The sequence below is a fragment of the Vicugna pacos genome, chromosome X, assembly GCF_048564905.1.
Source record: "Vicugna pacos chromosome X, VicPac4, whole genome shotgun sequence".
Classification (NCBI taxonomy): domain Eukaryota; kingdom Metazoa; phylum Chordata; class Mammalia; order Artiodactyla; family Camelidae; genus Vicugna; species Vicugna pacos.
Window position 1 is genome coordinate 91,046,335 of NC_133023.1, and position 12,440 is coordinate 91,058,774.

Here is a 12,440-nt window from a genome sequence, read left to right on the forward strand (position 1 = left end):
CTCATCAGAGCCCACCAGTGGCCAACAGCCCATAGACAGCCCCCCGAGTCATCTGCCAGTAACCTGAAAAGACTTAAGAGAGACACATATTTCTTCCAGAGGCTTGCCTGGAGAAGCTCTCTGCCAAACAATGTCTGCATTGTCCCCTTGAGAGCTCACCTCACTTCTCAGAGATTTTAAAAATCTACAACATGTTTCTCCAGCGGACCCCCTCTTAGCTTAGTGCTCATACCAACACACTTGATGTGACAGTGGCAACAAGGAGCTTGAAGAGGGCTGGGAGCTGCTTTTATCATTTTTATTAAAATCCATACTTGTTCTTATCATGTCGTCTTCAGGACTCTGGGTCATTGCACTCATACTTTATAAATGCTTGGTATGCGCTTATTCATCTTACATAAATCCTCCCCCCTGCCCCTGCCCTGTGACTGTTCTTTATATATTGAATATGTGTTAGCTTCCTTACCCACTAGCAGTGCTTCACGTTCAGATTTGATGGGACTGCTGTTCAGGGTCTTCTCAAGAGGGTAGTCACTATCCTGGCTCGAGGCACACATTCTAGAGGCACAGTTCTCCTGTGGGAATAATGTCTCCTGGGTCAGTGCCCCTTATTTGGTAACAGATTTGGTTTCAATTACACAAGAAAACTTCTTAACAGCACCCTGAAAGCAATACTGTGCAATTTTGATTACTGAATGGGAGGGAAAATAGCCTAAATTACAAAAGCATCATCAATAATCCAAAACTTCTTTATAAGGCTTCCAAACACACAAAAATTTAGACATTCACCTTCACTAGATTTTTTTCTTCTGCTTTCATCATTCTTGACTCTATACAAGAAATTTGGGGAAACAGACCCAACATGTATTGTCTATGAGATGCCAAGCACTGTTCGGTATGTTTTATCTCCATTCTACAGGTGAGGGAAGTGAGGTTCAGATAAATTATGTAACTTGCCTAAGATCACATCACTGGGAAGTGGTAGAGCCAGGATTTCATACCAGGACACCCAATGTGAAAGGACCATTCTTTTTTATTTTAGATCCACACTCTGCTAAAGGTAAGCCCCATATCTGAATGGAGAATCTACAGTGTAGCTAATTCACTCTCAGGTAATCAACTGCTGGCTCTTGAACTAAAAATTAGAGCCTCTATTTATTGACTATCAACTCTCTGTCTTCTCTCTGATAAGGAAATTATCAGTTAGGATATTTATGACTTTACAGCTAGAAATGACCACGACCAAAAATATCATTAGTCAGTGCCTTTCCTTGTTGAAAGTTTTCTCTTTCTGAGTATAATAGGCATGTTTCATAAGAGATACTCAAGTGAAATCCATAACCAGCAACGAATCTGAAAAATACCTCCAGACCTTTCTTTCATAGATCTTTCTTTCTCTCTTTGGGTACTGAGAACATCTTTTCTGTATTTTAAATGTGAAGGAAGAACCTTCAGAAGAAAGAATAAAAGAAATCACTCCTTCAGTTTCGTTGTTGTAAAAGAGAGTGCTTGGGAAATGTCCTGGAGGGGTAGCAGATCACAGCTGACTCAGATGCTTTGTCTCGTCTTTCCTTCCACAAGCCCTCAACAGGGACACGTTTCCTTACTTTTTCTTTAAAGATGCCTTCAAAGCATCCAGGATGCTGCTCCTGAATGAAACTAATGGTGTTTTCTGCAAGACATGTTGTTTTGTGAATTTACAGGCTTCCAGGCTGTAGTCAGAAAGGAAACCTTTCCTGATGACCTACTCAATCTTTGACCTTTAGAATCCAATCCAGTCAGTAACCATCATGCCAAGTTTAATTTAAGCAGCTGGCTCACTTCTAAGCCACAGGCTGTACATCTGTTTCTAACCCCCTTAAAACATTAAATGATCCAGTAAGCCATTTCTTAAGTGTGAGATTTTAACAGACTGGGGTTGATTAAGATATGAAAGACATCCTGAGAAGTTTTGGCCATCTTGGATAGAAATGTAGCCTTACTGAAACCTGACTTCAATTTTATTAGAGCTGGCATTTAAAAAATTAGTAGGTATATTGAAGGGATGCTTATCCTCTTGAATTTTACTAGCAGATTCAAAGAGCTAGTTCTCGCTGCAGTAGGACAGACATAAGTCACACTGTTATATTGCAAAACACTGACAATAACTCACACTGTGGTTTACTGTCAAGAAACCCAAACAAAAAGAAGAAAGATCCCTCCTCACCAAACTTATTGCTTTTCTTTCAACCTGAAATTATTTTTGCAGTCTAATGTGATGGTACTTTGCTTCCTAACCTAATTGTGTCAGTTTGAAATATTTGGTCACAAATCAGCTTCCCAGAGAAGATCCGTTTATAATGAACTGTCATGACTTTCTCTGAAGGAAGCTTCACTTAAAATAACAGGAAAAAACATATTCTGACTCACATTTTTTGATTATCAGTTAGCTCTCTCTTCCTGTCTTCTTTAGCTGTCATTTCATGGTATATTTGTTTTCAAATTAGAAACACTTACACTTATGTATAATATCGAAAGATTCTTCTATGCCATTTGACCTCTTGCTTCTTTAAATGAAATACTTTACAAAGCAGAGAGATGCTTACACTAAAAAAGTCCTCAAGTCAATTTGTGATGTCATTCCTAAAGAGCTACTCTAAGCATAATGTTATTAGTATAACCCCACGTCTATCTATAGTCTTTTGGCTACACACTCCATTTTATGCATGAAGCAAAACAGAGCTAAGTAGCTAAGTAGCAGCTCTGGGACATTTTAGAAGCTCTGATAGTATGAGGAAAGTCCTGCTAAATAGAGCAGCTTTGGCACTTTTCAATTAAATGCTTGATAAATGAATTTGTCTGGGATTGTGCTCGTTTCTTTAATAGCACCCACAAAACTGGAAAGTGAGTTGGTTTTATGAAGTGGAAGAATTAAAAGCATATTGCAAATGGCCTCCAGAAGAAAACACTTTCAATCATTTGTTTCAACTACACCAAGGTTGCCAGTTCTCAACAGCACTCTGGGGGAAGTCACTAAGCTAGCAAACACACTAGAGCCTGTGTGTATTGCATCTTCCTGAGCTGAGCACAGAAGATAAAGAGCACGAGCTCTTGTAGAACTGTAGAACTGTGGAATTGATTTCTGGCTCTTGGTCTAAACTCCTAATCTCTTCCTTCTGAGGCATTAAAATCAGGCAGTTCTGGTCAATGGGCCTTTCTTTTCAGAGGATAACTTCAGTTGAATGTTCAGGCATAAAGGAGATTAGAGAAGTATGACAGGGAGATGCTATCAGTAGACTTTACTCGCCTGAAATAGACTGGGCACCCGATGCATGGTTGTGATATAATAATCCATTTAGAAGTTAGCAGACTTTCTCGGAGGTCCTCACTGACGGTTCTTTTTGCTGCAGGCTCTCAGTAGGCACAGTCCCATTTTGCCTTCCCTGTTGCTGTTATCTAGCTTTAGAATATTGTGTCTCCTTGTTAGCTTTCCTAGGTTCCTTCTCTTTTGATTTTGGCTGTTTCACCTGCAGCAGCTCATTATTATACTAGATGGAGTGTCTGCAAAGAAATGTCAATGCTCTATTTGTACTTGTTTCTTTGTTTAATGAAATGCTTAATTAAAAGTATTTTGTGTCACATGGGTTTTGTATGTTGCTATTTGCTTGACAGATGAAGCAGGGTTGAGGTGTGCACTCTGATCTTCTCCAAAAAGGAAGACAGGAATGTTAGGGATGGATAGACATTTTATTCATTGAAAAGCACACTCTCTAGAACTTTAAGAAATGCCAAGGACTCACACCTAAAAGCATAGCCCTTGATTCAAGAATTACCCTGGAGAGAGGCTTTTAATCCCCAATCAACCAAACATTCCACATTGATACCTATTGATTGGTAGGAATTTCAGGGCATTTTCACTGTCACTGAAAAGGGAGAAGGGCGCAAGGGAAAAGTGTTACTTAGGACTCATGTACCTTTTCTTTAAGATTTTCCAGCATTTTTTCCACCTGTAACTTGTCATCTTTGATTTTTTCAAGTTCAGCTTCTTTCCTTTTGTATTCCTCTTGGACTTTGAGTAGATGCTACAAGATAGACCAAAGACAAGTAAGTCTTAAGGAACCACATTTCACTTAAAAACCCTGGCTGAAGTTAGATATTAGGCAGGCCTGCCTCACTTTCTCCCAACACACACAATCATTTCTCCATGCAGATACTAAGAGGAAAATCAAGATACTTTTCACTTGAAGTTATTTTATCTGGCTCTTATGAACTTCTTTTGGAATTGTTCATATTTTAGAAAGAGTCTGAGAAACTAATTGATCTAATCACGTAACTTTCCTATTCCAGCCAGATGTAAGGGTAGGGTGCAGTTAATACTACGTGGACAATATCTTGATTTTGGTATAGAACTGAACTTAATGTTGTAAAGCATTCTTGCAAATAGCCATTTTCCAAGCCAAGTTCAATTTCTGTGAGGAAAGTAGTAAAGAATCCAAATTTCACAAATGTTAGTTCCCTTATCAGTAAGCAAGGAACTACATTCAATATTAATGATCACTACAAATACTATGTATATAGCATCTAACATGTGCCAAGTATTGCGCAAAGGGTTTCATACGCATGATCTCATTTAAGCCTCACAATAACCCTATGATACATAATCCTGAAGGTTAGAGAGGTTTAGTGGTTTGCCTAAGGCTATTCATATTGTCAGTGCCAGAGCTGGGATTTAAACCCCAGTTGAGTCAACCCCACAGCCCATGCTCTTAAGCAACATATTAACTATACATCTTTTGGGAATAAGATGGGATAAATTTAATCATTGTTTACAAGGCTATTTTCCAGTAAAAAGTAATCAAAATGAGTGAAATTAATTTTTCAGGAGGTAGAGACCTAATTGTCTCACCAAGGTTTCCGAAGTGATGGAATGAAAAAAAAAGTTCATCAGTTTTAATTTTAATTTAAGTAGCAGAACTGTTCTTATGTGGAATGGTTTCAAAATTAAGGTAAGAGGGGAAAACAACAAGAAAATGTTTGCAAAGTCTTGCTTTTCAGAGGCTTGCAAAAGACCATTGGGAGGGCTAAAAGACACAGTACAATGTACATCGTCAAAATTCTTTGAAGTCTAGCTGAGGAGATGTTTTATATTTTTTTGGTGGAAAGATCTCTGATGTAATTTACATGTTCTAATTAAACTCCATGGTGATAGTAAAAGGAAGGTAAGCATTACTTCACACATTTTGCTAATAGGAAGGGTGAAGTATTAATGTGATATTACTTGTCACATACGAAGACAATGATAGCAGAAGTAATAGGAATATGGGGCTCTTAGTGCCAGAAGAGACTCCCTGTTCACAATTTGTGATTTCTAACCATCAATGAGCTTTGCCCTAGATAATTCCAAGGCATGCAATTAAAAAATTATTGCACAATTTAAGTTGTGAGGAAAATGGCTGGTAGTCTGGCAAGACAGAAGAGGATAGTACTCTTATTCAGAAGTACTACTCCTTTACTATAATGGGAACAGATGTTGATATTTGTTAAATAGTATACTCGCTGTGGTGATGGTTACATAAAACTTCTAAGTCTTGAGCATCTATTACACAATATTGTGTTTGAATGCAATTACAGTTGGATGCACTTATTTACTTTACTTTGTATACTTGGAATAATGTGCAGGTAAACTCATTCACATAAATGACTGTGAAAACAAAACAAAACAAAAGCAAATTGGTATTACGTGCCCAAAAGCATTGATACTTAAAAACCCATAACACCCCTCCTTCCACCCAAATCAAGGGTAGAATTCCTGCTATTTCTTCTAAGAGACTGTATTATTTAGCATTGTATCAACTAGATACTTATTCACCAGCACTTTTTCATATCTAAGTAATTGAGGCTCTTCATAAGGACCCCGAGACCCTATTCAAATCCTAAAGTAACTTCTGAAGCATAAAGAGCATAATGAAAAGATTAGGTTATGCTCGGTGTAGTTTTATTGCTAAGTATTTTTTACTGAATACTCATTCCTTGAAAATTGGTGATCCACTGCTACCTCTGTATTAACCAGAATATTTCATGAACTGTGATGCATAAACCCTTCCTCAGCTATGCCAAGAGAACAGACTATGAAGAAGAATAAGAGGTTTGCTATTCTGTTTGCTTGTGGGGGCCCTTTTACAGGTGAGGAGCTGATATTTGCCTTCCAAAAAGCTCAGAAAACCAAAATTTCTTTACCTGTTGCATTCCTTGCAGGGCTTGCTGTAGGAGTTTCAGCTGCTGTTCCTTGTTTGGGTCATCTTCTCTGAGGGCTTTGCCTTGTTCTTGCTTAAGCAGTTCCACCTCATTCCGGTAGGCATCAAGCTGCCAACGGAGGCTGTCATTTTCTTCTTTCAGAGCTTCTGCCTGTGATACTAAGGCTAAACAATGAATATAAAGTAGTAAAACCATATATCCAGATTCCATTGTGGTTCACTTTAGTACCATGAAAACTTGATATTTTAAATAGACATGTATGAAAAGCTTCTCCTTGAGAAACTTTATTTTAAAAAAGTTTTTAATGGAGGTACTGGGGATTGAACCCAGGACCTTGAGCATACTAAGTAAGCATGTACTCTACCAATGAGCTATACCTATGCCTCCTCAATGAGGAACTTTAGATCTGAGTTCGCCATGATAGCAAGAGATGTATACAAAAGCATATAGACTTATTTCTGTAAATGAACACAGGATTCCAACACACAGAAGTCCTCATCATGTTTCAAACTTTTCACTCAATATCACTAAAATATTTCTGGCTAACATCAGTTACTTTTATTTGAAATACAGCAAATGATAAGTGCCTGTAATGATAAAATAGAGGGCTAATTGTCTTGAACTAATGACTGTCTATACAATAATTTTGCTGATGGTTGTTTTTAAAACATGTAGCCTTGACTGGTCCTATAGAGGAAAGGTAAATATAAAAATTAAGACACAAGACTTCTAGTTTCGGGTCTAGCATGTAAGGAGCTTAGAAGTCACCACTCCCTCCTAACAACAAGTAAAAAGCTGAACAAACTAAAAAAAAATCAACAACTCTTCTTAGATACAACAGAGAAGTGAAGTAACAGGGCAAACTCCTGCCCCTAAATTTGGAGAGACAGACAGGTGAATATAGACAATCATAACTTACCAGACCAGAAACCCATGAGCACAAATCCCCACAGGAAACAATGTCAAGGTAGGAAAACCTAAACTGTACTTGACAATTTGCTGGAGGCTCAGTGTGGACAAATCAGATAGTTAAAAACTCCAGGGAGATGCAGTCATAGTGAGGTCCCTACACTTTCATGAGTTTTATCTCCAGGAGCTCCACCAGGTCCTCAGACTGAATATCAGAGCAAAATTCCTATGTGCTTCCAGCAGGGGAGGGGGAAAAAGAAACCCATCTGAAATATGCCAAAGCATCAAGTCCTTCTTTAAAAGGTCTGCCCCAAGAAGAAATTATTTTACCTGAGCCTAACCTGCTGGGGTAGTATGAGAGTCTAACCAACCCAGGGAACCAACGAGCTCCAGCCTCCTCTAGCCATTCTGTCCCATCTAAATGTGGAGAAAAAAACCCGAGAAATACTTGTGAAGTTCGAAGTCCAGAGATATAGGCTTACTAAAAGACTGAGACCTAATCATAGGACTATAAAGTGATTCTCCTCCCTCCATACCTTACCACCATACCACAACAGTCCTATTTACCAGAGTTCCTTTCACCCAGTACTTCATGTCCAGACTGCAGCAACAAAAAACATTACAAGGCATAGTAAAAAGTAAAAAAAAAAACCAAAACCAACCAACCAAACAAACAAACAAACCCCCACAGTCTGAAGAGACTGAACAAAGATCAGAAGTAGAGCCAGATATGGCAGAAATGTTGGAATTATTAGACTGGGAATTTAAAACAACTATTGTTAATGTGCTAAGGGTTTTATCATAAAAAGTAGACAACATGGAAGAGCAGATGGATAATATATGCAGAGAAAAATTCTAAGAATCAAATAGAAATGCTAGAGATCAAAAACACTAACAGAAATGAAAAATGCCCTTGATGGGCTTATTTAGTAGATTGGGCATGGCTAGAGAAAGAATCTCTGAGCTTGAGGATATGTCAAACTTCCTAAACTGAAAAGCAAAAAGAAAAAAAATTAACCCCCCCAAACCAGAATATGCACGAATTGTGAGATAATTACAAAAGATGTAATGTATACATAATGAGGGTATCAGAGGTAGAAGAAAGAGAGAAAGAAACAGAAGCAATATATGAAATAATAATGACTTAGAATATGTCCAAATTAGTGTTTGACACCAAACTACAGATCCAGGAAGCTCAGAGAACTTCAAGAAGGATAAATGCCAAAAAACAAGGCCTAGGTATATAATACTCAAACTTCAGAAAATAAAAGAGAAATAAACAATCTTGAAATAAGCTAGAAGGGAAAAAAACACCCCACCTATAGAGGAGCAAAGATAAGAATTACATCCTACTTCTCCTCAGAAATCATGTAAGTAAAAATAGAATGGATAGAATACTTAAAAGTGTTGAGAGAAAAATATCCATCAACTTCTAATTGTGTACCCTGTGAAACTATCCTTCAAAAGTGAAGGATAAATAAAAACTTTCTCAGACAAATAAAAGTTGAGGGAATTTGTTGCCAGTAGACCTGCCTTGCACGAAATATTAAAAGAAGTTCCTAAGAAGGGGGAAATGTATAGCTCAAGTGGTAGAGTGCATGCTTACCAAACACAAGGTCCTGGCTTCAATCCCCAGTACCTCTTCTAGAAATAAATGTAAGTAAACCTAACTACCCCCCCTAAATAAAGTAAAATAAATTTTAACAAAAGAAACAGTAGAGTAGATGAGGTATTATTTTAAAAAAAGAAGTTCCTAAGAGAGAAGGAAAATGACATGTCAGAAACTTGCATCTATATAAAGAAAGGAGCATAAAGAGCATCAAAGAAGGAATAAGTGAAGGTAAAATAAAAACTTTAATTTTTCTTATTCTTAATTGATCTAACAGAGATAACAGTTTGTTCAAAATAATAGTTAATGCATTCAATTATGTATGCTTGTATGTGTGTGTATGTGTGTGTGCTTATGTATAAAGTGAAATTAATGACAGCAATGATACAAGGAATGGGAAGAAGAAATTGGGATTATATTATACCCACTGTGGTATAGTGTTATTTGAAAGTGGACTTGAATTATTTGTAAATGTAAATTGCATACTCTGGGGCAACCACTAAAAAAAAGTTAAAAAGAAGTATAACCAATATGCTAAGAAAAAAGAGAAAATGTAATCAGACAAAATGTTCAGTTAAAACCATAAAGGGCTGGAAAATAGTAAAAGACAAAAAGGGAACAAAGAACAAGAGCAATAAATAGAAAACAGTAACAAATATGGTAGATATTAATCCAACTACATCAATAATCATTTTGAATATCAATGGTCTAAATATACCCATTAAAATTCAGAAATTGTCAGAATGATTAAAAACAACAACTAAATGGTATCTACAAGAAACATATTTTCAACATAAAAATACATATGGATTAAAAGTAAAGGGATGGAGAAAGATACACTATACTAACACCAATCAAAAAAGAGTAAGAGTATTCAGCCATAAAAACCGACAACATAACGACATTTGCAGCAACATGGATGTTACTGGAGAATGTCATTCTAAGTGAAGTAAGCCAGAAAAAGAAAGAAAAAATACCATATGAGATCGCTCATATGTGGAATCTAAAAAACAAAAACAAAAACAGAAACAAAAAATACAAAACAGAAACAGACTCATAGACATAGAATACAAACTTGTGGTTGCCAGGGAGATGAAGGGTGGGAAGGGACTGGGATTTCAAAATGTAGAATAGATAAACAAGATTGTACTGTGTAGCACAGGGAAATATATACAGGATCTTCTGGTGGCTCACGGTGAAAGAGAATGTGACAATGAATGTATGTATGTTCTTGTATAACTGAAAAATTGTGCTCTACACTGGAATTTGACACAACATTGTAAAATGACTATAACTCAATAAAAAAAGTTTATATGTATATAAAAAAAGAGTAAGAGTAGCTATATTTCAGACACAGCTGATTTCAGATCAATGAAAGTTATCAAGGTTAAAGAAGGGGCACTACACAATGATAAAGGGGTCAGTACTCCAAGAAGACATAATAAACTTAATGTGTGTGAGCCTAACAACAGAGTGTCATAATAAAGCAAAATCTGACAGAACTGTGAGGAAAAATAGTTGATTTGACCATTATAGAGACTTTAAACCCCTCTATCAAAAGTGGAGAGATTCAGTAGGCCAAATATCAGTAATGACATAGTTGAACTCAACAGCACCATCAATTAAATGTTAGGATATAATTGACATGTATAGACCATTTCATCTAATGACAGTAGATTACACATCCTTCTCAAGCTCACATGCAACATTCACCAAGATAGATCATATTGTGCACCATAAAACACATCTTAACAAATTAACACATTAAAAGATAAAAATTATACTATGTATGCTATCAGACCACAATGAAATTAAACTAGAAATCAATAACAGAAAGGTAGATGGAAAATTCCAAAATACTTGGAGATTAAACAACATACCTCTAAAATCACGAGTCAAAGAAAAAAGTCTCAAAAGAAAATGTAAAATATTTGAACTAAATGGAAATAAACACAAAACACCTTTAAAATTTTGAGATGCAGGGAAAGCCATTCTTAGAGGGAAATTTATAGCATTGAGAACATATATTAGAAAAGAAGAAAGATCTAAAATCAATCATCTGAGCTTCCACCTTAGGAAACGAGAAAAAGAAGACCAAATTAAATCTAAAGTAAGGAAAAGAAAAGATAAAATAATAATAGATCAGAAATCAATCAAATAGAAAACAGGAATTCAATAGAGAAAATCTATTCACACAAAAACTAACAGAGCTGATAGAAGAATTCAGCAATGTAGCAGGTTACAAGATTAACGTTCAAAAATCAGTTGCATTTCTTTACACTAACGATGAATCAACAGAAAAAGAAAGTGAAGAAACAATCCCTGTTAAAATAGCACCCAAAGTAATAAAATACCTAGGAATAAATCTAACCAAGGAGGTAAAAGAATTATACAATGAAAACTATAAACCACTGATGAAGGAAACTAAAGGAGACATTAAAAAATGGAAAGATATCCCATGCTCTTGGATTGGAAGAATCAATATTGTTAAAATGGTCACACTGCCCAAGGCAATCTACAGATTTAATGCAATCCCTATCCAATTACCCAGGACGTATTTCACAGAACTAGAACAAATCATAATAAAATTTATATGGAACCATCAAAGACCTAGAATTGCCAAAGCAAAGCATTACTGAAGAGAAAGAAAGAGGCTGGAGGAATAACTCTCCCAGACTTCAGACAATACTATAGAGCTACAGTCATCAAGACAGCATGGTATTGGTACAAAAACAGACATATAGACCAATGGAACAGGATAGAGAGCCCAGAAATGAACTCACAAACTTTTGGTCAACTCATCTTTGACAAAGGAGGCAAGAATATACAATGGAATAAAGACAGACTCTTCAACAAATGGTGTTGGGAAAACTGGACAGCAACATGTAAAGCAATGAAGCTAGAACACTCCCTTACACCATACACACAAATAAACTCAAAGTGGATCAAGGACTTAAACATAAGACAAGATACAATAAACCTCCTAGAGGAAAACATAGGCAAAACATGATCTGACATACATCTCAAAAATGTTGTCCTAGAACAGTCTCAAGCAATAGAAATAAAAGCAAGAATAAACAAATGGGACCTAATGAAACTTACAAGCTTCTGCACAGCAAAGGAAACCATAAGTAAAACAAAAAGACAACCTACGGAATGGGAGAAAAGTTTTGCAAATGAAACCGACAAAGGCTTGATCTCCAGAATATATAAGAAGCTCATACGACTTAATAAGAAACAACCAAACAGCCCAATCCAAAAATGGGCAGAAGACCTAAACAAGCAATTCTCCAAGGAAGACATACAAATGATCCATAGGCACATGAAAAAATGCTCAATATCACTAATTATCAGAGAAATGCAAATCAAAACTACAATGAGGTATTACCTCACACCAGTCAGAATGGCCATCATTCAAAAATCCACAAATGACAAATGCTGGAGAGGCTGTGGAGAAAGGGGAACCCTCCTACACTGCTGGTGGGAATGCAGTTTGGTGCAGCCACTGTGGAAAACAGTATGGAGATTTCTTAAAAGACTAGGAAGAGACTTACCATATGACCCAGGAATCCCACTCCTGGGCACATATCCAGAAGGAACCCTACTTCAAAAAGACACCTGCACCCCAATGTTCATAGCAGCACTATTTACAATAGCCAAGACATAGAAACAGCCTAAATGTCCATCA

General features: G+C 36.5%; 1 protein-coding gene across 10 annotated transcripts in view; it reads right to left on the reverse strand.

The window, feature by feature from the left end:
- Positions 1 to 12,440, reverse strand: part of ENOX2 (ecto-NOX disulfide-thiol exchanger 2) — a 258,174-nt gene that overhangs the window by 6,633 nt on the left and 239,101 nt on the right. For 8 of the 10 annotated variants that reach the window (XM_015238923.3, XM_015238922.3, XM_031671327.2 and 5 more), the window contains 3 exons: positions 6,217 to 6,398; positions 3,954 to 4,061; positions 467 to 575 (listed from right to left, as the gene is read on the reverse strand). In XM_015238923.3, the coding sequence (XP_015094409.1) occupies positions 467 to 575; positions 3,954 to 4,061; positions 6,217 to 6,398 (399 nt within the window). The remainder of the gene's footprint in view (positions 1 to 466; positions 576 to 3,953; positions 4,062 to 6,216; positions 6,399 to 12,440) is intronic. The other 2 variants (XM_072956357.1, XM_072956360.1) reach the window with 1 other exon arrangement.